This window comes from Rhinolophus hipposideros (assembly GCF_964194185.1).
Source record: "Rhinolophus hipposideros genome assembly, chromosome: 24".
Taxonomy (NCBI): domain Eukaryota; kingdom Metazoa; phylum Chordata; class Mammalia; order Chiroptera; family Rhinolophidae; genus Rhinolophus; species Rhinolophus hipposideros.
In genome coordinates, this window is record NC_138070.1 from 22,188,520 (window position 1) to 22,214,427 (window position 25,908).

General features: G+C 44.4%; 1 protein-coding gene across 1 annotated transcript in view; it reads left to right on the plus strand.

Annotated features, from left to right (window-relative positions):
* Positions 1-14,528, plus strand: part of MAPK1 (mitogen-activated protein kinase 1) — an 86,588-nt gene extending 72,060 nt beyond the window's left edge. Inside the window, exons 7-9 of the mRNA XM_081037340.1 lie at positions 6,110-6,219; positions 8,244-8,369; positions 12,847-14,528. Of these exons, the coding sequence (XP_080893466.1) occupies positions 6,110-6,219; positions 8,244-8,360 (227 nt within the window). The 3' untranslated portion in view covers positions 8,361-8,369; positions 12,847-14,528. The remainder of the gene's footprint in view (positions 1-6,109; positions 6,220-8,243; positions 8,370-12,846) is intronic.
* Positions 14,529-25,908: the final 11,380 nt, after the last annotated feature.

Genomic DNA, 25,908 nt, shown 5'->3' on the forward strand with positions numbered 1-25,908 from the left:
TGAGTCCCTTTAACCAGTAGTATTGTAGCTTTTTCTTCAGAGGAGTCTAGCTTAAGAGTCCAAAATTATTCAACAGATGGTGCTGGGCTAGTTGAATAGCTATTTGGAAGAAAATCAGTTGAAATCATTACTCACGCATCAAAGTAAATTCCAAAGGAATTAATGATTAAATACATTTTAAAAATCATACCATTAAAAATTAACTATATTTAGAGTATTCAATATTTTTCTGATCTCTGCATGGAGAATGACTAGGTATCTTCCTAGGCTTTAAAAAGAAACAAACCAAGAAAACAAGCATAAGGAAAAGATAGTAGGTTTGATTACATAAAACTTTAAAACTTAAGGTAGATGAGACAGAGCAAGTATAAAATAGGTATAAAATGTTCTAAACTGCATAAGAGTTAAAGGATCCCAGTCTTAATTGTCATGTTGAAGGCAGCACAGCACAGTGGTTAAGCTGTGTGCCCTGGAATCGGGTACCTGAGTTCAGATGGACTCCAGCACCTCATGTCTTGTACTTTGGACAAGTTATTTAACTTCTCTATTTCATAATTTCCTCATGTCAAATTAGGACATATTGCATTTTCCACTTCATAGGGTAATTTGGGAGGGTTAAGTGAATTATTAGTTATTAATTAGTACATGAAAAGTAGAAAGGAATCTAAAAACTCCATGGATAGATAAATGAGCAAAGGACAAGAACACATAATTGACAGAAATTACACTATAGAATCACAATTAAGAAATTCTGAGATAAGGAAAACTATAGGAAGAACAGTTTAGGGAATAGCATTTGAGAATTTAGTTTGTACCATGTTAAATTTAAGACACCTCATAGGCAATAAAAAGGCAACTCAAATGCCAGTGTTTGTTGAATGGTTGAATAAATTATGATGGCTCTCCTTAAAGGAATAAAAAAAGTCACTAAAAGTGATACTTGTTTTTTTGTCGAAAGTTTTGTAGCATGGGAAAATACTAATGAGCAGTATTTGCTGGGGAAATAATACATTTATTATATATAGTATCTCAATTATGTAAAAGAAAATGCATAGAAAAATTCTACAAACTGTCAAAAGATCAGCAGTGGTTACCATTGAATGATGGGACTGGGTGCTGGGGTGGGGGATCTTGGGTGAGTCATTCGCATCACACAGATTAGAAGATCAGCTGTGTGATGCCTTCACGAGAACCTACTGCTGACTGGCTTAGGCCCGGAGAAGGACTTTACTGGCTCCCTTAACCGGAAAAGCTCAGTAATCTTGGGATTCCTGGACACAGTCACTTTGACCAGAATTTGGGCTTCTGTTTCTTTCAGAATTGCTATCTTTATTGTTAGTCTTTTTTTCTCATGGTGACAAAATGGACACCAGCAGCTCCAGGCTCACACTGACTGGTTTCCTGATAGCTTCAGCCCAAGTATAGGACTGACACTCATTGCCTCTTTGTCGCCATCCCTGACTAGTCATTGTAGCGAAGGGAACCCACCCAGGTGACTGTGGCCCAGCCAATGTCACCATTTCCACAACACAGGCAAGGGAGTGTGGGCAAGCCTGAGAGCTCCCCCATGGCAAGTGCAGCTCCATATGATTAGAGGGCAGTGGACACTGGCAAGTAAAACCAACAGATGGAAAAAGATGAGGAATCCTGTTCTTTCTCTCCCACTTTTATTTTTTAAAATTAAAAAAAAATAGTTCATGTAAGAAGTCTGTCTCCATTTCTCAGATAATCTACTGTTTGAAAAGCTTTAGGCTTTGTTATTGCCCTTTAAATACATATATTAGTTGTAAATAGGATCATAAGCTAAATACTTTGTTTTTAGAGATTTGTATATATTAATCTGAAGGTTGGGTGAGAGATGTCTTGGCGTAGAATTGACCCCTGGTTGTTCGCAGAATTTAAAAGAATTTACGAGACTATACAAGAGTATCCAAAGAAAAGTCTTTTGAAAGTCAAACAGAGAGAGAGAGAGAGAGAGAGAGATACTGGCAAAATGGAGTTTAGCCAGGACAGAGTCCGATGGGGGACAGCTGCCCCGATGAGAAGGAGTGCTGGGGTTTTATATTTTTCCATGCAAGATGTAGGGTGTTTGCCAACTTGCAGAGGGGCTGCTGTTATAATTGTCTTCTTGGAACTGTCCTGTTTCCATTATGATGGTTGTTGTAATAGCTTGCAGGGGTTGCTATTGTGATTGGGAACTGTTCTGCTCTCATCTATGATGGGTGATTGTTAGTTTGCAGGGGGTTACCGTTGCAGTTGGGAACTGTTCAGTTCTCACCTATGATGGATGTAAGATGCTGTCAGCTTGCAGGTGTAGTGCTAGCCAGGGGATTCAGACCCAAGCGGTTAATGTTTAGCTTGTTCCGGTTAGCCCAGAGGCTTGCTCCAGTTAATTCTTTGCCTGTCTCCTCCTACCAACTGTTTACTTGTCTCATCAAGAGATCTAGGCTAAAGATAGATTTGGGAGTTATTTAACACATGGCATTTGAGATCAAGCAAGAAATTGAGACGATAAAAGAATGAAATGTGTAAAAAGCTGGAGAACGTGAACTTATAGTGGGCAATGAAATAGGAACTCTTGAGAACTGTCGAAAGAATAGACAAAGAAAATAACTAGAGCAATATGTCACAGAAAACGAAAGAGTACATGTTCAGCATTCTCCATAGAGCAGAGAATCTTCCAATTAAAAGGTCATTGGTGACCACATAAGAGTAGTTAAAACATTGAGTGTGAGTGTGAAGTTTGAAACGAAAAGGAGAGACAGAAATGACTGGTTCAGATGAGGGGGAAGTGGTTGTGATCAGGCCACAGGTCAGGGTGGATTGGTTTTAAATAGGGAGAGGGTCTCAAGGTCCTTTCAGAGTGTCCATTAGGATAAACCTATTTTCACACCAACACTGAGGCGTTCTTGACCAGCTCTGTGCTGCCACCGGCACTCTTGGTGCAGAAGCAGTCGACACAGGACAAGGAGGCGGCAGTGCCGTGCCCCCGTGGCTGAAAACCAGCGCCAACTGCAGTAAGAAGGAAGCAGGAATAAGTGTTCTATGTGACAAAATGGGAAGTACACATAGAATCTGTCTGCCTCAGACTGAATGTAGCAGTTTTTCTCAAGGAAAAGCGCTTGTGCAGTTGTTTGAATTAGAAGCCGAATCAGCTGCTTTTTGAAATTGATCCTCAGTTTTTAGAAGTAGGGTTCTGAGGTCAGAAAGTTTGAGAAGCACAATTTACACAGCTAGGTCTTTCTTCTGGCCCCACTCAGAAATTCAGGTTGAGGATGGAGGTGATCCAGGATCCAAGTTTCTCTGGGTAGATGAGATGGACTCGAAGTGGTGCGATGGAGAGCCACTCAGATGACCCACCCTGGGATCTGCCCTAGGAGGGGAAGGACAAAAGGCTGAACCACAAGGGTGGGGTCATGTTGCTAAGCACCCACTGAAGCTAAAGAGAAAGTGTGCCTTCTGGGAGGGCATCACTGAGAGTCTGAAATCATGGTCAGCCTCAGAGGGACTTCAGTCTTTTTAGGGGAAATAAAACCTGTATCCATGGAAGCATGCGCACAAGTGGCGTGATTCGTGCCATCGGAGTGGTGCCAGTGGATTGTTGTCTGGTGTGGGAGGAGGGAGGCCGGGCACTGACTGTGGGCTCAGCACCTGCCAGCTGCTTCCCATTTCTCTTCTTTTCCCTTTCTGTTACTGTGAGTAGTGCAGAAAGAGCACTTGCTGTAAAGGGGGGCTAAATAAAGATCCAGTTATTTTTCAAGTAACAAAAATGTATCTTCCTTTAAAATTGTTCCTGGAAGATTAAGGGCCTAGGATTTTTTTAACCTGAAGGAACTAACATCTCTTTTAGAAAAGCTTAAGCTTCAGAACATCTGGGTGCCTTGAGGTACTTCCCTATTTAATACTAACAAGATTTGGAGGGGGAAGGTACCCCCAAATGATTTAGAAATGCTCTTAGAATCAGACTGTGGCCAGGCCCTCCTGGACCTTTCCCGACACAAACAGTATATAATTGGGCAAACGGACAAATGATTTCTAATCTCAAGAAATTTCTTGGGTAAATGTCTGTGAGCTCTTTTGGGAGCAGGAGATGCGATAGGTTACCTCTATCACTGATAAGACTCTAAAACTCACTCAGCAAAAGGTGTGTCATGTATTTACAATCTGCCAGGTATTCCATGGGACTCAGATTTGAGCCGGAAGTGCCTGAGTTCTTGAGTTCTTGACCATCATGCTACATTGTCCTGACCCTTGAGAGAGCCTCCTCTGAAACCTGTCCCATTTGTGGGCCCGAGACCCCGTGTCACGGCCACTGGAATGAACACTTCTGTTGCCCAGACAGTGCTTCCGTCAAATCCCAACAGGTCTAGATTCCACGCTGCTCTGCTCTGCTCTGAAAAGTTCTCTAGCCTGTAAAACAAAATGTCATTGTTCCCTGATTCCTAAGGTACACTTATGTGTATTAAAAAGATTATTTGATATGGCCAAACATAAATTTGAAAATGTACTGTTTGTAGAAATCTATTAGGTGTGCTTTTAAAAATAACTTTTTTACAGTTCACTTCATGGACATGAGAAAAGTTCTTTGTGATGTGGAATTTCTCTTTATATCTAACATGTGGTTTGCCACATTTATTATGGCATGCAACAAGGGGAGTCACAAGTAGGAATCAGAGCAGAGCATGCAAACACGTGCGCGCACACATGCACAGACACACTGTTTAGGGACCTCAGGCAGTAAGCTGCTTCCCCAGCCTCCACCTGCTCTCTCTTGAGCTGACTTCCTGGCACACAGGCAGTCACTTCAGAAAGTGCACTGGCGCACAGTTCTCAAGGGTTGAAAACATTTTTTAGTAATTAAATGACTAAAATGATTTTCCTTTACCATTTTACTCTTAGGGCTTAGTGGCATTTGCTAATTTGCAGATGGATGAGGTTGATATCCTAATAAATCATAATTGCTTCATTAAGTAGATACCAGTGATTTTTTATTTTAGTGTCACTATGTTCTGTAAAAATGTGTGTTCTTTTTCAGACTTGTAATAGATTTTCAGATTGGTTTCTTGGGGCCCTTGGATTTCTCAGGGATGGCTCAGAACTGTGAGCTAGGACTTAAGTGAGGCTGGGGTAGCTGCTTGTCTGCTACCTGTCTGGAGGCTCCTCTTAGGATTTAATTTCAAGAAAGGATCGGCTGCTTAAATTAAAAATCACTGGTCTAAGCATCATTAAATGAAAGACATTTTTTTTAAAAGCCCCTTTTGCTATCTCTTTACTTAATGCCTTTTCTAACATGTATTGTTTCTTGTTGAAACCTACTCCTGATGCTAAATACGGGAAGTATTCTGTTACATTTTCCTTAACCCTTATCCCAGCCACCGTTAGCCACGCCCTTTGGCCATCCTCATGGCTTCAGGTGATGCCTGGACACTAGATACAGAGTCCAGTGTGGTAAGCTGTTCATTGGCTGCCCCTCTGTCTCATTCCTGTTCATCCCATACTCACTTCCTGCTGCCGCAGTCTCAACATAAAAAATGTTCGACTGCTGACTACTGACCAGGTCAAGAAAATACTTTTCATTTTGGGCCTTGGAGAAAGATGCCAAGCTGCAGAGCACACCAGGTTGCCTGTGCTTCACACATGACTCTCAGCCAGGACTTGGAAAGAAGGGCTGAAACCACATAGAAGAACAAGTGATTGTTTTCTTCTGTGACCTTGGAGGTCTTCTGTTGAAAGATAAATTGACCATTGCAGAAATCACTTTGAAGTTGACTTAAGAGAAGTGCATATGTAAAATTTTGCTTTTGACACCTGCAAAGCAGAGTAGTGATTTAGGAAAAGTCCAGGTTTGGTAAGAAGATTTGCATTTGAATTCTGATCTTCCACTTTCAGCCTTTGGCTGATCCCATCACTTTTCTGAGTCTGGGTCTGTGAATGTTAGGTGGTCACAGTGTCAGGAAGCTCAGAGATGTTAGGCACTCAGTATACCTGCTGTTCCCCCCACTCAGGCTTAGCTCTTGTTTTCGGGTCACTTTACTTAAACAGGAAATGGAAAGTATTTCAGTGACTGTTCTTTTGGCTTCTCACCACTGCAAAACCTTTCTCTTTGTAGCTCTGGATTTACTGGACAAAATGTTGACCTTCAACCCTCACAAGAGGATTGAAGTAGAACAGGCACTGGCCCACCCATATCTGGAGCAGTATTACGACCCAAGTGATGAGGTAAGAGCCTGTACTCCTGGCTGCTTCTGCAGGGATGTCTGTCAGCCAGCAGCAGGCCCAACCATGATGAGCCCAGATACCGTGCTTAGATTGTCCTGAGAAGGACATGGTGCCATACCTGGTCCTCCCACCAAGCCCATGTTGTCTGCCTCGAGGACTGGTGCTATCAGCACAACTCAAAACCCCTCCCCCGTCCTGCAAGTTCTTTACCTCAGAAAACTTCCTCCAGGCCATCTGCAGCAGGGATGGCTAAACGGGAGCACAGATAAGGAAGATAAGGAACGAGTCTGAGGCTGGAGACCATTGTCATGGTCTTTGGCAGGAAGAGATACCTGAAACAGAGTGCCCACCCTGAAGATGGAGAAGAGATCCACTGCCTGCTGGGGGAGGGGTATTGTAGAGTGAGGAGGAGAAGTCAGCCTGGACAGTTCCCATGGTGGCTTGGTGACTCCACATCTGGTGTGATGGGGACATGAGCCTATTGTGAGAAAGGGTTAGTCCAAAGGTGGGTGTGGCGGGTCTCCAAAACATTCTGGGCATCCAAGGAAAGGTAAGAAAAATGCAATATGAACCAAAGTCGGGACCTTTCTAGTTGAGGCTCATATGCATAGAAAAGAGCCTTTAGACTCCTGTTTTTAAAAGAGGGAGAGCCAAGTGGAGTGTATTAAATTAAAGGGGAAATGGAAGAAAGGAAAAACTAAAAGCTATGGGAGAGAGGAAAAAAAACTAAAAGCTAATAAAGAAAAAGAAGAAACCAAAAAGAAGTATTTATTAATCACCTTTCCCTCCCACCTCTATCCCCTCCTTTAGAAACAACTGAGGCATCATGCAAAGATACCTACAACGTAGTAAATCACAGGGAACTTAGTGAGAGTATAAGATTTGAGGCCATTACTGGCCCTTTGAGCTAGAGATTCCCAAAGTCCCTGTGTCCTATTCACAAGCTGGAGTGGTACTCCATACCCAGTAGGGGGTTGAAAGGATTGGAAGAATGGCGTAGGTAGGACACATAGTGTCATCCCACACAGAGCCACCCTTGAGGGAGGGCTAGCTAGCTACTTGTTTTTTTCTCGTGGACATGAATCCTTTTCCCCTTTTCAAGAGGTCACAGCTTAGTGCAGATTGTGGGGTCCATGTTTGCTTCCCCTAAAGGCCTGGTGTGACGAATACATGGATAAGATCTGGGAGTGCCTTATAACTACCAGGCATTCAGTGATCGACAGCTGGTATGGTCATTAGGTCAATTCTATAACATAGCATTTGTTGGGAGTACTTAAAATCAAAATATAAATAATATTGACTAATTTCATTTTTTGTAATTTAGTATATATGAGGCTTCCTTGACATACATAGTTTAAGAATGTACTTAAATAGCTTTCTGGTTATAGACTCTCTGTGTGCTAAAAAAATAGAAATGAAAACTTGTAGGGAAAATACAAGAAAGATCACTTTGTAGTCTTGTTACAGTTATTAAAATCTTGGAGTTTTCCTTCCCAGTCTTACATTTCTGTATCTAAAATTTAAAAAGTAAAATAGGGTTCCTTCTGTTTAATACAAACATGGACATTTTCCCTTGATATTAATCTTTCTTGCAGCTTCATTTTTAACAGCTCCATATTTCTTCATATAAAGATACTGTAACAATGTATTTAATCAAATGCTTTTATTTGAGTACCACGGGTTTTAACTGTATAAACATACTGCCACCACCCCTATAAAACAAGTTTCTGTGATTTCAACTTTCAGTGCCTTAAAACATTGGAAATATTATTCTGGAATAAGTTCAGATGAACACTTGAAATGGATTCCGTTGCTCCCTGTTCGTTTATTAAGTACTCACAGGAAGTGTGCTTTCAGGAGTGTTGGCACAAGTACATACATACACACCATAGCTCTCATTTTTCAGTAGACATCAATCTTATATAAATTTCAGAATCTAAGCCATAGTTATTTTATGAATCAGTAAGCAATTGCCTTGACCATAAAAGCCGTTGTCTTACTAAATGTTTTGTTTTCTCTTACAGCCCATCGCTGAAGCACCATTCAAGTTTGACATGGAATTGGATGACTTGCCTAAGGAGAAGCTCAAGGAACTCATTTTTGAAGAGACCGCTAGATTCCAGCCAGGATACAGATCTTAAATTTGTCAGGTACCTCAACGTTAGCCATACAATAAACAAACCCTACTGGGGGAGAAAAAACATCAATTAAAAGTTATTTCAAAGAAAGAGGTGTTTCCATGGGCTTGCGTGGAAGCTTCATGAGATTGTAAGGTGTGCTGCACAATGCAATGATACTGGTAGATTTTTAAAAACAAGTGCTTAAAACAAAGAAATGCAAATCTCTCTCAATTTTAGAGAATGTGTAGGAGAGAGAACAGGGCTTGCTTTAGAACTCGGTAGAAGTGAACACTGAAGTAAAGGCTTACAGCCGAGGGTTGAAGCGTTTGCTGGGGAAATGCTTTGGACAGACCGGCATGAGGGGCTGGAGGTGTCGTTTGGCAGGCAGCGTTGTCTTGTGCAGAGGACAGCAAGGGGCGAGGAGTGCTGTGATTGTAGTGGAATAGGAGGCCACCCCGCCAGCATTATGGAAGAGTGGATTCTGCAGTGGTACATACTCGGGGGTTTCCTCACTGATCTCTATTCCATTCTCTCATGCCCTGTCCTTTTATTTGCATATATTAGGGTCTGGGACAATGGCTCAGGCTGAGGTCCTAGTTGACTCTGTTGGGCAACATCCAGGCTTGAAAGCAGAAGCTGCTCGAGATGTTTCAAACTGTGGGCGTGTGATCTGTCAGAAGGCATTAGAAGGGCTGGAGGGCAGGGCAGAACGGTAGGCAGGGTGACCTGCAGATCGGTAACTGCAGGAGGCTGTCCCCAGTCTCCAGCAAAAGGTGCAAAAGAAAAATGGTGTTAGCCAGGGTCCTTGATCGCCATGCCGTGGAGGGCGCTAGGTACCCACTGTGGCTGCAGCTGTTAGAGCATCACCATCCCTGAGGAGGAGGGGTCAGCAGCCTGTACTGCCGCTGATGTCAGGGATCTGGAGGGCCTGAGATCGCCATCACTGTCCAGTGCTTCTGGACACCCAGGAGGCGCCCCTCTTCCTGAAAAGCCATGTTGCTGGAAGCGGAAAAAGGAAGGAAACATGGCTTTTCCTCTCAGTGCCTGCCTGCATTGGCAGAATCTTCCCAGAAGCCAGCCGCCAAGGAAGTCCAGTGCAGTTGATAGGTTTCCAGCCCTGTCATTAAGAATAAAGGACAAGACAGGGTAGAAAGGAGCTGAGAGCAGACATGGCCAGCTCAGCCACAGCCAGGCGGAGTAAGAGGGCTGGGAACAGTGCTTTCAGAAGTCTGATACCAAGCAGAAAGGGTTGGAGAAGAAGCCTGGGTGGGAGATAAGCTCAAAATAAATCTATGAGACCAAAGAGTCTGTAGGTTTGGACTAGGGCTGTGTGGTGAGAAGCAGTGAATTCAGGAGAAGGGAGGAAAGGCAAGTCTGAAAGACTCCAGAGTTTCTAAATCTAGCAACTGGGGATCAGGGGGAGGTGCTGGCACTGCTAAGCCCTTGCTTAGCCCGATGTTCACACTGGAAACACCCTAAAAAGACAAACTCGAAGCAAGTGAAGTGTTGAGGAAGCCGGTGCCTGGGCCGAGTCTAGATGAGAAAGAGTGAGATTAGCAGGGGCTCAGGAGGACAGAGTCCAGCTGGAGTTGGATTCCCTTCTCTTCCAACCTCACAGGCATGACAGTGTATTGAGGTGGTCTGCACGGTCACTCACTGACAGGACCCAGCCATGTTCATACCTTGAGTCCCCGTGGGACTTCCTTCCTGGCCCCTCTGCTCAGTGTTCACAGTGGAAAGGATCGGCCCTCTCTCACAAGAGCCTTCTCTTCCCTCCCTGTGCCTGCACAGGGTCAGCTGCCACCAGGTTTTGTAAGTTAAGTTTTATCTGGCTCTTTACAGAGCAGGTTTGCTGACCTTCGGCCTAGAAGGTGGAGCTGAGCAATATCTGTTGCTCTTCTTCCTTCACAATCCCTTTAATATGTCATTTTCCTGAAGCCAGCTGGTGGCCTCCGTTTCCCCGCTCTTCTTTCAGTGCACACATACTGCATGCTTACTCTGGGCCAGGCTCAGATACTTGGGTGAGCAGAACAAACAAGACCTGAACGTGGCCTCAAAGGAACACCCGGTCCCGTAGAGGACAGAGATACACAGAACTGTCATCCACGTTTTTAGTGTAAAAGAGCATCTTGGGTTGACATAGTTATCAGTTCGTCATCATTCGTTGAATCACCCTTGAGCACTTCCTGACGCCAGGGCAGAGGGAAACAAAGAGGAATGAGACCCAGGCTTCGCTTTCCCGCAGCTTGATGGCTGGACATGGGAGACGCAAGGAGCCGGGTGCAGTACCGTGAATGCTGTACCAGGGGTGGGTATGGGCCCCAAAGACTGAGGAGGGCCAGCATCGCAGAGTGCTGGGAAGGGGCACTCCCCTGGTGGGGGAGGGGCACGGCGGTGCAGAGCCAGGGAGTCAGGCTCTGCCTGGGAGCCCCAGGAGAGCCCACTGTGAAGAGACCACAGCCCAGGCTTGCCAAGGATCCCGCCTCTCCCTTGAAGGTAGTTTCAGATCCTGAAGCATTGGGGCAAGTGATTCTGGGGGCAGTAAGGATGTTGGGGAACCTAGGAGAGCAGGGACCCATGGGACCTGCTGGCCAGGCTGCTGGAGGAGAAGGACGGTGCTGTGAGCACAGGGAACAAGAGAAAGACGAGGGTCCTCCTGGGGCCGCAGGATATGGCTGCTGGCTAGATGCCTCCTGCAGTCTGAGGTAGCAGGTGGGGACCAGGGTCCACCCCAATTCTGAGAGCCCAGGACTGGGGCTGTTACCAGTGGAGAGAGGTGGCAAAGGCAGGCGCTGTGTTTAGTTCACATCCTCCAGAGACACAGAAAGCGCAGTACATACTTGTACCTGGTTTTTTCCAGTGCTTTTTAAAATGGCAATTTCAACTATTCTAAAACGTTGAGAGTTTTATAGTAGAATCCACATTCCCACCGCCTAGGTTTCTATGATGAATGTTTCACTTTATTTGCTTTCTCACATATCTGTCCATCGTTCCTCCACATACCCATCAATCCATCTTATTCTTTTCATGCATTTCAAAGGAATTTGCCAAGATCTCAACTGACTTATATTTAGTCAGTAGGTTTGGCTGCAGTTCAAAGTGACGTACTTCTAAATAGAGGTCATTTCCCATTTCTGAGCCATTCTCCTCGTCACAGTTGGGCCATCACACCCATACTTCCTCCCCCGACTCTTGTAGTCAAAAGCCCCCCATCTGAAAGTGCTTTGTGAAATACCGAGGTGACATTCTGCAATATCATCATACTAGCAAATATTTCACACCAGTAAAGGTCTCCAAGGAGAAGATCGATTGTGTCTGCATTTTGACACACTTGGTTACCCTCCCGGACATCTTAACTAGGCTTCCTCATCAGAACCAAGAGCATAGAACATGGCTTGAGTGGCTGTGTTTTCACTTCTCCCAAAGATAATACAAAACTAATGGAGACGTAGGGATGAAGTTAATTCATTCCATACAGTGGATGCTTTAGGCAGTGGTTCTAAAGTGTGGTTTGTCTGCCCCCACCCCAGTAATCTGTGTTTTAACAAGCCCTCAAATGCTCACGTTTGAGAACTGCTAGCCTATAAATTAATGGTTAGAATAGATTTAACTCAGAATATAATTTCTCCAAGTAAAATAGACACATTGGGATAATGAAGGGGGAAATATGCTTCTCGTACTTTATATAGTGTGGCGCTCCTGGTGGACCACTAGAGGTGGCCCATTTGCAAACATCTGGAGAGCCAGGTGAATGCTGTCACGTGCAGAAAACGAGTGAAGGCTATCATCACGTTGCCACCTGCTGCCTGTCAGGGTGCTGTCTTGGAGGCATGGCAGGAAAACAGATGCCAGACCATCTTCTGCCCTGGGAACCATGCCATAGTTCTCTGCCTTTCCAGAATCCAAGCCTGCCGACCTCACACTTCAACCAGCACTTGGTTTTGCTATTCTCCTGTGTCAAAGTCAGAAAACTTGAGGATTAATAACAATATGCTTTCTGCTGCTTGTGTAGTTGATTTTGTTTTACCTGGTCATCCAGAGAGAGGGAGACTTTATTAAAACTAGGAGGAGGGAGAAGAGTTTTTTGCATATAGATGTCTATGTTACAAGGCCCTCAGGCTCTGATCTTGACCATTGGAGTGGTGGGTATTGTGTGGTTAATAAAAGGCATCTTGGAAACACAAGCCAGCTACACTATGAGTCTTCCCTGGGAGGGTTTTGGAAACATCCTCTGAGAAATGTCTGAGAAGAGGTGCCTGCAAAGGGAAGGCGAGCCCCGCCCCTTGAGAACTGCCACGTGTTATGCGCGCCCAAGTGCTTCCAAGTGAAGTTACCTTTTTGCAGGTTTTTTCCTTTGCTTGGTCACTTTTCCGTTTTTCATGATGTTGCTGTTGGTGATGTTTTAATGCAGTTCATTCTTTTCGCTTTAACCTTTTCCTAATGCTGCTGAGGATGTTGTTTTAATGTGATTCATTCTTAACTCATAGGTTTGTTTGTTTTTCAATAGGACAAGGGCTCAGCGGACGGGATGTTCTCGGACATCGGTGTTCTTCTTCCCAGTTCTTGACCCTGGTCCTGTCTCCAGCCCGTCTCGGCTTTTCCACCTTGACTCCTTTGAGCCGTTCGGAGGGGCGGTTTCTGGTAGTTGTGGCTTTTATGCTTTCAAAGAATTCCTTCAGTCCAGAGAACTGTTCCTGGCACCCCCGTGTGTGTCACCCACTGGTGACCTGTGGCAGTATGTACTTTCAGTGCACCTACTGCTTACCGTTGCTTTAGTCACTAATCGCTTTCTGGTTTGAAAGATGCAGTGGTTCCTCCTCCTGAATCCGTTCTTACATGACACCCCGCTGATCCATGCAGTCACACCAGAGATGGTTCTTTCCAAATTGGCTCTTGTCACTGGCATCTCACTTTATGATAAGGGAAGGCTACTACCTAGGGCACTTTAAGTCAGTGACAGCCTCTTATTTGCACTTCACCTTTTCACCATAACTGTTTCCCTGAGCAGGAACTCTTGGGAACACCTGCGATGACGTTGCAGCCTGCAGCAAATGCTCCCATCCTGGGAATCTTTGGGGGTACTGGTCAGCGTCTTTTCTCCTATCATGTTAGTCACTAACATATTTAAGGTATGTGCATTTGCCCAGCTGTTAGAAAAGTCAATCATTTTTCTAAATAAAAAAAAGATGTACTGCACAGCAGTTTACTCTGTAGATTTACTATGGTTACTTGTACCATTTATAGAAGTATAACACTTGCCCACATGTGTTATATGCAGTACTGAGTGTTTGTAAGACTTATGCAAAAAGCTTTAAAGTGGCAGCTTCACTCGCGATTTAATGAGAGAGGTACAAAGGTCACAGCAGGTGCTCAGGAAAGTGTCTGGAGAAGTAGCCAGCAGGACGCCCGTTGTCCCAGGGCAGAGCTCCATCTGCCAGGGTTTGTACACCCCGAGCTGCTTCACATGGTGTGCCACATTCAGTGTAACCACATTCAGTGCCAGAGGATTTAGCAGAGAGGATAAACACTGCGTCTTTAAATGAGAAAGTGTACAATTCTTTTTCTTCCTACAGCATGTCAGCATCTCAAGCTCATTTTTCAACCTACGATATAACAGTTTGTAATACAGCCTTCATGAGCTCATGACATGAAGCACTGTTCTGTCGTCAAGTACTCTCAGCCATTTCTGATTACCGCTGAGCTAAAACCATCAGAAAAAGCTAGCACTAAGTCACGTTTGGAGCTCTCCCATCTTCCCCTGATCTCTCTAAGTATTTGTTCCCGCCACGGCGCACGGTGGCGTGGACTTGGTGTTCTGTCCCAGTGCGGTGCCTCCTCCTGACTCCCCCACTGCTCTCTGTGGTGAGAAATTTGCCTTGTTCAATAATTACTGTACCCTCGCATGACTGTTACAGCTTTCTGTGCAGAGATGACTGTCCAAGTGCCACATGCCTATGATTGAAACGAAAAATCTATTGTTACCTCTGAGTTGTGTTCCACGGAAAATGCTATCCAGCAGATCACTTAGGAAAAATCGTTCTATTTTTAGCTTTTCATTTCTCAGCTGTCCTTTTTTTTCTTGTTTGATTTTTGACAGCAATGGAGAATGGGTTATATAAAGACTGCCTGCTAATATGAACAGAAATGCACTTGTAATTCATGGAAATAAATGTACATCTTCTATCTTCATATTCATGTTAAGATTCAGTGTCGATTTCCTCTGGATCGGCGTGTCCGAATGGACAGTCAGGTTCAGTTTGTGCTTAGAACAGAAATGCATACAGGCCTCGGCTTCCCACCTGGGCACTACCCCAACACTTTGGTTTACATAAAATGATGTAGAAAGCATTTCTGTAGGGTCCTTTTATCCCCTCTGCACAGCAGAGATCTTTTCTGACATGTTCCTTTATTCAAATCATAGGTCTGAAATATTATGTCAGACTCTGATGAAGAAGCCCAAACGTCTCAGGTTGGATTCTCTGGTTCTTTCTAAAGAGGGCCTGCCTGTGTGCCCCAGAGCTGCGGCTAGGCATAGCTGAGCACTGGGAAGGGCTGCCCACACCACCCGGCCCAGGGTGCTGATGCTCACACCCACAGGCTGAAGAAGGATGGCTGCCTCATTCTCAGAAATCAGAACCACATCTAGATTCTCGCCCTTAAATACATGACCTTCACCACCGCGCTGAGCGCTGCCATGTCAAGATCCACATAGCATTGACAGGGTATAGATTTGACTGTTACGTGATACATCGATAAGTCAGTTTCCATTTTAAAAGGAGCATTGAGTTTTATTACTCTTGTTTCTTTGTACTTTTTCATTGGAATGTTAGTGTTATTGTGAGGTTAATATGCAGTCCTCTAAAGAGAAAGCCATAGCCTTGGTTACTAATCCCTGGGGACTGTGGGCTCTTTCCCATCCCACTAGCTGGTACCATGGAGTCAGATTGGCATGAATTCACTAACTGCATTCTAGAATCACTGTAGCGTAAGTTGTGTACTTTTTATTAATCATGCCAAACTTTGTTTAACATGTCAGAGTTGTCATAACCAAGGTACCTGTGAAAAGTACTGGCTATTGTGTGTGATAGACTCACCATTTGGATCTTCTCGCATCTCTAAAAGTGTACAGATTAGGTCACACATTTATATTAATGATACCAAATGCCTCCATGATTAGTATATGCTCACATAAGCTTTCAGACTAACGGCTCTTTTGGTGTCTAAAATGTAAGCAAAAAATTCCTGTTGAAACATTCCAATCCTTTCATTTAGTGTGAAATAAAATCCCTAACAAGCCGGTGGGATGGATTTGAGAGAACTCATGGTGATAACTCTGTGCTGACACAAGTCTTCAAAGCTCATAGAGACACGCAGACCACTTTGATGCACAGACTGAAGAATTTTACTGTATATGTGTGCAGTACACAGTGCGTGGTGTGTTCTCGTGATTCCTTCTGCTGCAGGCGTAGGTGATGGGTGCGGAGGTAGGTACCTGTTAGTTTTCAGGAGCTACACGTGGTTCATCAGTGGTTGCCTCTAAGGAGTCAGACAAGTATACTGCCCACGCCGCGTGCCACGTAATATTCAGACCATTCAGAGGAGACTGTTTTACCTTTGTTTGCTTATATGTTAATACGGTTTTTAAATTGGTAACTTTTATATAGTATGGTAACAGTATGTTAATACACGCATACATATGCACACATGCTTTGGGTCCTTCCATAATACTTTTATATTTGTAAATCAATGTTTTGGAGCAATCCCAAGTTTAAGGGAAATATTTTTGTAAATGTAGTGGTTTTGAAAATCTGAGCAATCCTTTTGCTTATACATTTTTAAAGCATTTGTGCTTTAAAATTGTTATGCTGGTGTTTGAGATATGATACTCCCATAGTGCAGATGAGAAGCTTGTAACAGTAAATATGTGGTTTCTTTCACTGTAATCCAGGTCGGCAGAATGGATCAGAAACGATGGAATCCAGAGGGAATTCTCTAGGGTTGCACCAGGTTTACCTAAAGCTTGTTGCCTTTTTGTGCTGTTTATCCGTGTAGAGCACTCAAGAAAGTTCTGAAACTGCTTTGTATCTGCTTTGTACTGTTGGTGCCTTCTTGGTATTGTACCCCAAAACTCTGCATAGATTATTTAGTATAATGGTAAGTTAAAAAAAAAAAAAGTTAAAGGAAGATTTTATTAAGAATCTGAATGTTTTATTCATTATATTGTTACAGTTTAACATTTATTTGTGGTATCTGTGATTTGGTTAATCTGTATAAAAATTGTAAGTAGAAAGGTTTATATTTCATCTTAATTCTTTTGATGTTGTAAACGTACTTTTTAAAAGATGGATTATTTGAATGTTTATGGCACCTGACTTGTAAAAAAAAAACTACAAAAAAATTAGAATCATTAAATTGTGTCCCTGTGTTACCAAAATAACAGTACTGTGCATGTATAGTTTAATTGGAATTTCATATGTGAAAAATAAGAACTCGTCTAGTCCTTTATTAGAACGGTTCCCAATAAGTGTGTCTTCCTGATTTGACTTTACTTATAGTAATTAGTAATAGAACCATAAGCTGGTGCTCTGCAGTTCGTTGGGATTTTAGTGCTCCATCGGGTTTTCCAGATTATTCTTCAGACCTTTGGGTATAAAAGGAGAAGAAGGCAGTGTGAGAGTCCTAATGCAGTGCCCACGTGCATCTCTTCTCACCTTCCTAAAGTTAAGCGACTCTGCCACCAGGACAGGTGTCATTGGCAGCCTTTTTTCAGACCAAGAAGTCATGAATATACTAGGGACTCTTGGACATTTGGTTCTTGTCAATATTGGGCATTGTGTGGTGACATACTTGCAAGACAAAGTATTGGAAATATTTCTAGTGTGGTGTAGAAAGAGCACAGGTTTTGGGCCCATAAAACTGGGTTCAGAATCTGCCCTCTGCTTATAACTACAGCTCGTTTTGTGCGGGTCATTGTGCTGCTCTGCGTTTCAGACCCTCAACTGTAAAGTGAAACCAGTCTCCTTCCTCTGGATGTGGTCAAGATTATGAAGACATTCAAATGGTCTAGTATAGGATCTCAGAACAAGAACTCAGCAAATCGTCCTAAATTCTTACTTATTTCTTTAAATCTTGTTACAAGGTGACACTAAAATGTCTGCTAACCAAACTAACTGCTTTCTATTAATCTGAGGAAAACCTGTTTAAAACTTGCTCCAGAAAAATGAGTTGATTCCACCTGAACTGGGAGTTTATGATGGGTATTTGATACACTCGTAGGAGTATAGCATTTGCTTTCCCTTTGACAGATTTAAATTCTTTGTTACCCAAATCCTCTAGAAAGCAATTAAAATAATCCTCTTCCTTATTTAACACAGGAATGTATAATAATCATATTCTTTTCCACTTTAATTATGATGAGCTCCTTGCCTTAGCTGTGATGCAGCCATTCCAGTTGGTGATAAGGACAAGCATCTTGGGTAGCCCAGTTTGCTGTGCTTAATCAGAACCAGAGTGTTCAGAGCTGACCAGTGACCACAGAGCAGTCCTCTGAGAGGCGCAGAACCAAACCCAGGTCATGGGGTTACAGCAGCTGGAGACCTGAAGCCCTGGCTGGAGAGAGGGAAGGGAGTGGGTGTGTCCACAGAGAAGCAGTGAAGGGATGGGTGAGCAGGGGGAGACTGAGGGGATGACGGAGCTGGGCCTTGCAGGGCTGAGGGCAAGTAATGAGTGGGTCAAGGTGGACATGGGATGTGGGGGCTCTTTCTGAGTCTAGCACCAAGGACAGCTAAAGACGAAGGTCACTTTCTAGGTGATGAGGAGAAAATGGAGTGAGGCTCTGCCCCATGACATGTCTTTTTCATGTGAAGTGGGAAACAGTCTGTCAAGAATGAAGAGCCACCAAGAAAAGCAGAAATAGGAATGCCCACCACTGTGCGGGCCTGATGAAGTGACACTCATAAGTGAGCTAGACCTGTGGAGCTAGGACATTTTTCTCTGGCAGTGATGTCATTAGCTGGGTAAAGCAGAGGCCCAATGGGTCTGGGAAAGGACAGTGAGGTGACTGACCACAAAGTCTGATGCAGGCCCCAGCACTACTGAATGCATGTGGGAGGTGTGGAAAGGTAGGAGGTGGCGGCCAGATTCCCGTAATGTCCAAGTTCTTTATAAGTGTTCTGGGACCCAACTTTCCAACGCTGGTGGGATGGGGTTTTCAATACAACGCCAAGCAATTGGGACAACTGTGTCTGAGAATTCAACTCAATTCTGACACTGTCTACCTTGAGGTAGCGTCACATCCCCCTGGTTAAGACCCCTATCCCACAAGACTGCCTCCCGCCCCGCACTTCAGATGCGAGTCACAGACCCAGGTTGTCACCTGTGCTTCTGACCAACTGGCCACAGATCAGAGGTTCCCACAACTTCCTCCTTGGGGTCGATTAATTTACTAGAGCGGTTCGCAATGCCAGGAAACACTTGCATGTACCAGTTTATTAAAGGATACAGATGAACAGCCAAATGAGATTCGTAGGGCGAAGTCTGGGAGGGTCCCGAGTGCAGGAGCTCCTGTTCCCATGAAGTTGGGGTGCGTCACACTCCCACTGTGTGGAAGCCCCCCAAACCCTGTACTTTGGGGATTTTTATGGAGACTTCCTCATGTAGGCATGATGAACCATTAACTCCGTTTTCAGCCCTTCTCAAGACAAATGGGAGGTGGGGAGGCTGAAAATCCCAAGCTTCTAATCATGGCCAGGTCTTTCAGGTGACCAGCCCTCATCCAGGAGCCCACCCAGAGTCACCTTAGAACAAAAGAAAGGCTTATCACCCAGGCAATTTAAGGTTTGCAGAAGCTTTGTCAGGAACCAGGGTCATAGACCAAATGTTGGAACAGAAGACACTCCTAGTCCTCTTACCACCTAGGAAATTAGGCTGGTTTCAAGAGCCCTGTGTCAGGAACCAGAGGCAGAGATCAATATATATTTTTCTATAATCTCGTGCTCAGCATGACACAGCCTGGGGTAAGTGTGGAGAGCAGAAAGTTGTCAGAGTTAGGGCCATTCAGAGTGTGTGACCAGCACTGGGCGTTGTCACCCTGGGGGGTTTTGATGTGACAGGAGGTGGTCAGTATTGAACAGAAAAGGAAGAGACCTTGTCCACTTTGAGTTACAAATCGCCCAGTGGAAGAAACTGGTCATGTGGATTTCCTTTTGCTTGACTTCATGCTGATTTACTAGTCTCTCAGATCAGACCAGCAGACAGTACCTACCATATACCTGACGCAAAGCCAGCACTGGTCTGCCTGTGTCAAGGACAATTCCTGTCTTCAAGGAGATCCCTAATGTTGCAGATCTCAGAAGGAAAGGGAAACCTTCCGGCTATAAAAGGCCGAGAAGACCTGTGTCCAGTGGCTTTGTGATAGTATTTCTGTGGTGTCCACAAGTGTCTAGATTCAAAAGCTGAATGATTACAACAGGAATTTGAAAAATTAATCCTCATCTAGAAGAAAAGTTGTGTGTCTTTCTGAGAGAATCAGAAAGACCCTTTGGGTCATTGTCACTCTCACGTGGACTTGAAAGCCCCCAGTGCTGTGGGGGCTTAGAGGAAATAGGGACCTCCTTGTGTTGAAATGAAAGGCATTTTTAATCACTAATGCCTGGAAGAATTATTTTCTGTTTCCTTCTTCCCCTTCATCCTCCTTTTCCTGATTTCTTCCTAGAATTGAGAGTCTATATAATAATGTCCTGTGTTCAGACATCGGGTGTAGAAGTGCTTTCCACTCAACCGGCTGAGTTATGTATGGTGCTGTGTCTTGACTCAAAGCTGGCTCAGAACTGCAGCCTGTGATGTGCTGGGCTATGTCCAAAGGCAGGAAGCCAGCGTTTGCAGCTCGGTAACCCCAAACAGCCATGCTGTGGCTCACTGGCTTGGGAAGAGAATGTTGGGGAATAAAAATGTTAGGGTAGGGGAGCACCTAACTGGGTGGGAGTTGGGGAGGATTACTCTTCAACTTTTTGGCCACAGGAGTAGGGAAGCCAACACATGTTTTAGTAAAACCAAAAGGTGACAAGCCTGTTATCAGCTGTGGCAACGGGCGGGAGGACCAGGGAGAGCACATTTGTGTAGCGGGAAGGGAGAGTACAGTGGCTGGCACCATGGTCAAAGCTTTCAGGCCTGGGCACCTGAGGGACGTCTGCTGCAAACTGCCAGTGCGACACATGAGCTGGCTGTCCACTTGCAGAGAACCACCGAGCTGATACCGAGGCCAGTTTGGAGAGTCAGGCAAGGACCAGTGGCCATATTACCATTCCCAGGGACCTGTGCTCTCTTTTTTGTTTCCTTTGAATCCAGAGTGCTTATTCCCTTCCCAACGTTACCACTACCTCCACACTAAAACGTTCCCATTCTGAGAACATGGGGAACTGACTGACTATAGGCTAGAAAATGGGGGTTTTCTGAGTTTGAACCAAATACTGAGGGAAGATGAGGGTACTAGTGCAAGACCAGGAAGAGACCGTGATGGATACCGAGAAGCCAACACTGATTTAAAGAATAATGTGTGTGTCTCTTTATTGCTTTTGAAAAAGGATGTCTTTGGTGAACACACAATGGGATTTATAGATGATGTAATACAGAATTGTACGCCTGAAATCTATGTAATTTTACTAACAGTTGTCACCCCAATAAATTAAAAAAAAAATAGATCCACACCAGACAACCACCAAGCATAATTTAGGAACCTTAAAAGGAGAAGGAAATAAATTTAGTTGTATTTTTACTCTTAAAAAAAAAAAAGAAAGAAAAAGGATGTCTTTGCTTCTCTTACACATCCCACACGGCATTGGTTTTTAAATTATCACCGGTGCCCTTTCATGAAATGAAATCAGTAAAAGTTCACCTGCTCTGAGTAAGCAAGGGTGGGGCAGCCCAGCACTCCCAGCTGTCTCCTCCCACAGAATAGCATAATGCTTCTGCCCTAGAGGAACCAAAAAAATGATCACAGAGTGCCTGCCACCAAAGACAGCAATGGAAGAAGGAACAAGGCCGCAGATGAATGAGTGTTAACACCTCCAAGGTGTCCCAAGGAAGAGCCAGCAGTGAGGGAGTCACCACCAGCTGGAGAGCCTCGCAAGTAGATTAGGTAAGGTCATCCTGGTTTAAAAGTGCAGGAAAAATGATGAAGACCACTAGAGAAGTCATGCAAATAAAGGCTGGTGTGGGGCAGTAGGTAGTGAGAAAGATGAATGTAAAGGCAGCGGAGAAGGAAGCATATAGCTTTGGTGCTGGACCCGGGTGAGTGCCAGGCAGCAGCCACTGCGTGCTGTGTGCCCTGCTCTGCACGAAACAGGGCTGCCTTCGTGGCCGTGATAACCTGGCAGGGAAGGTACAGAAGTAAAAACTACAAACACGCTAAGTGCTTAATGGAGAACAAATGCAGGCATGAGATAGAGGCACCAACTGTACATTTACAAAGACACTGCCACAGCTAATCCCTAAGTCTGCAAAGGTAGATGTGTCTTCTCTGAAGTGTCTTGATTAAGAAAGAAATGCTGGTGCAAAGCAAGTTTCAAAAAGGAGGGAGTTAAACTCTCAGTGATGGCCTCCCCTGGTGAGAAGGCACTGGGCAATAAAACCAGGCAGGGACAGTGTTGGCTCGTTTGCAAACACTGCTGCCTGCAATGTGCAAAGTATTTTAGTGAAATCAGAAGGACAAAAACGGCAGATGATGTCATGACAAAAGAGAAAACAGGATGCCTGAGCCTGTCTTGCCTGTTTGCTCTCACAAACGGAGGCAGCCAGGGCTTATGCATTCACCTCTGCCCCCAGGACAGTTAGTGGGGGGGGGGGGGCCGAGGGGAGGAGTGGGGGCTGTCCCGCCGCCAAGCTTCTCTCCAATGGGAAAGAAGTTTGCAGAATCAACTGAAATCCGAGAGCTCCGTAAGAACGTGTCAGACCCCAGGCAAGTGTTCTCTGTTTTCAGACACGATGGATTAGACTATCTTACCAATAGGCACTAGAGACCTTATTTGATGGGTAATGGTGGGTTCACAGTGACTGACTCTCTGCCCTAGGTAGGCGTGTGACTGCACTGGCCTGTGGGGTGTGGGGAGCACACCGAGCTAGCACGGACACCTTCACCCTCTTCGTGGCTCACATTTCCCACACCACGTGCTGTGGGGCTGCATGTAGGTGTAAGCTCCCTGGTCTTGACATGCTGTGGTCAAGGGAGGGTGCCCTACCTGAAATCAAAGAACACAGGTCTCTGTGGGCAAAGGAATTCCAAAGGAAAGCAGTCGCACCCCCAGCCACCCGGGTGGGCCACTGTCTGGCCTCCGAACTGTTGACCAGGTCCCACCTAGGTCCAAGTACCAGGTTTGTTTGATTCGCTGCTCCAGCGAGAGGCACAGATGAGTTGGGGGCCAAGTAGAGAATGGGACATAATCTCGTCCTCACCTCTGAGTACCTGAGGGACTTCAGGCAAGGCCATCTCAGCCCTCAGTCTCTGCTGGTGAAATTGGGCTGACAGCACCTGCCTCCCAGCGCCTCTAGGAATCACGAGGACAGGTGTGTCCTACACCTGCAGTGGGTTCCACACCTGCACTCCCCTTCCCATTTCATTTGTTTTCTGTTGGTTTGGCTCTGCATTTTGTCTTTTCTTGGAGTAACAGATGTACATGTTTTGGTTCTGAAAGTCACGTCAGACCCCTAAGGAAGCCCCCTCCCTACCACTACTATCTCTGGTCCTTGGCACCATGTCCCCACCCTTTGTCCCACTTTGACAGCAGTCACAGGGCATCAAATCACCAGGTCACAGTGATCTCTGTGAAACCACTCCTGCGATGGCCCCGACCTGGCTCCCTACCCACAGCTCCAGCCAACTGATCCCGTGCCCTCTCCACCCAGCCCTGGGGGTGAATTTGTTCCCGGTGTTCTGGTTCCAGTGTCAGAACAAATTGGAGGACAGAGGAAAGGCCCAAGATCACAGGCCAACAGCCAGGCCAGGAGCAGGGCACTGCCTCCCCACTCCCACCCTATGGCAGCTCCGCTGCCGCTCGGGTTGGCCTGACAAATTGTCCCAGTGTCCTAAGGTTCAGGTAGCATTCTGGTACGCAGGGGAACTTCTATAGTGAAGTCGACAGAAAGGTATGTCAAGGGCCGCCCGGTGGCTCAGGCGGTTAGAGCTCCATGCTCCTAACTCCGAAGGCTGCCGGTGCGATTCCCACATGGGCAAGTCGGCTCTCCGGTTCGACTCCTCGAGTCCCACAAGGGATGGTGGGCTGCGCCCCCTGCAACTAGCAATGGCAACTGGACCTGGAGTTGAGCTGCGCCCTCCACAACTAAGACTGAAAGGACAACAACTTGAAGCTGAAAGGCACCCTCCACAACTAAGATTGACACACTGTTCCCCTTCCCCAATAAAAACATTTTTTAAAAAAAAGGTATGTCAAGAGGTGTTGTACTTTGTATCACTTTGGTAAGGGAAGCATTAGAATTAAAGAACATTTCGTGAAGATGCCATATCACATAGTAGGGAGCCTGCATATAGACCTAAGAATTCTAGTACATTCTGTCCACAAAAATCTTTCATTTCACCTGTTCCCATCAATGCCTTCTTCTGTTTACACTGCAAAAAGTAGACCTTGAGCTGTATTTACAACTGCATTCTACCCCCCAGGACTCTAATATGTGCATTGAATCTGGAAAGCAGTTAATGTTCCTTTGTCAGAATCCTCTCAGATCATGGGGAGCCCGTACCTCTCATTGACGGTGGTTCTCATATTCCCTCTTAGTCACTTCCTGATCCCCACATCCCCCGAGAGCTCCTCTCCACCAAATCTGGCCACTCAGTCCCTCTTGCTCATATCCTTCTTGTTTTTAGTAGACTTGTTCTTTTTAGTACAGTTTTAGATTTACAGACTGATTGAGCTGGTAGCACAGTGTTCTGTATACCCACTCCTCTCTCCTAGGCACACCTCTTCACCCTTTCCCTAACCTCCAGCATCCACAGATCTTTTTACTGTTTCCACAATTTTGCCTTTCCCAGAATGTCATATAGTTGAAAGTATACAGAATATAACCTTTTCAGACTGGCTTCTTTCATGTAGTGATGTACAGTTAAAGTTACTTTCTGTCTGTTCATGGCTTGATAGCTCACCCCCCCCCGCCCTGCAGGTTTATTGAGATATTGACAAATAAAAGTGTACATATGTAAAGTGTACCTGATGATTAAATATACATGTGCTTTGTGAAATGATTACCACTGTCAGATGATTCACGTATCCATCACTTCACATAGTTAGCTTTTGTGTGTGTGTGTGACAAGAACACTTAAGATCTACTGTCTTAGCAAATTTCAAGTATACAATACAATATCATCAACTAGAGTCACCAGGCTGTACATTAGATTCCCCAACATTTATTCACCTTATAATTGAAGATGTGTACCCTTTGACCAGCATTTCCCCATTTCCCCCACCCCCCCAGCCCCTGGTAACCACCATTCTACTCTGTTTATGATAGCTCATTTATTTTCATCACTGAATAATATTCCATTTCTTGGATGTACCACAGTTTATCTATTCACCTATTGAAGGACATCTTGGTAGCTTTCCGTTTTCAGCAATTATGAATAAAGCTGCTATAAACATTCAGGTGCAGGTTTTTGTGTAGACATGTTTTCAACTCATTTGGGTAAATAAATACCTAGGAGCATAATTGCACCAGGCACAGATGTTTTAAGGAAGAAATTATATGAATTCTCTGAAATTTCTCCCAGAAAATAAAAGCAGAGGGAACACACCTAACTCATTTGATGAGGCCAGCATTACCTTAATAACAAAACCAAGACATTAAAAGAGAGGAAACTACAAGCCTAGATCATTCATGAAAATAGATGCAGAAATACTCAACAAAATAATTAGAAAATCAAATTCAATAATGTGTAAAAATAATTATACACCATGACCAGGTGGGATTTATTTCGGGTATGCAAGGACTGTTTTTTTTTTTCGTTTTTTTTTTCGTTTTTCTTTTTTTTTTAAGGACTGGTTTTATACTCGGAAATCAATTAATGTAATCCATCACATCAACAGGCTAAAGAAGAAAAATCACATGATAGTAGATGCAGAAGAAACATTTGACAAGATCCAACACCCATTCATCATAAAAACTCTCAGCAAACTACCGAATAGAGGGGAACATCCTCAACTTGATAAAGAACATTTGTAAAAAACCTACAGCTATCATACTTAATGATGAGAAACTACATGCTTCCCCTCTCAGATCAGGAAAAGGTAAGGATGTTTCCTCTCACCACTCGTGTTAAACATCACACAGCAACCTCGTATTTTGTATCCAGAGAAATTATCCTTCAAAAATGGAGAAATAAGTAGTTTCTTAGACAAACAAAAACTGAGGAAATTGTTGCCAATAGATCTGCTTTGCAAGCAATGTTAAAAAAAAAATTCTTCAGAGAGAAGGAAAAATAGTATGTCAGAAACTCAGATCTACTTAAACATTTTAAATATTCCAGTCCTCTCTCTTCTTGCTTGCATGGTTTAGGACAAGAAGTCTG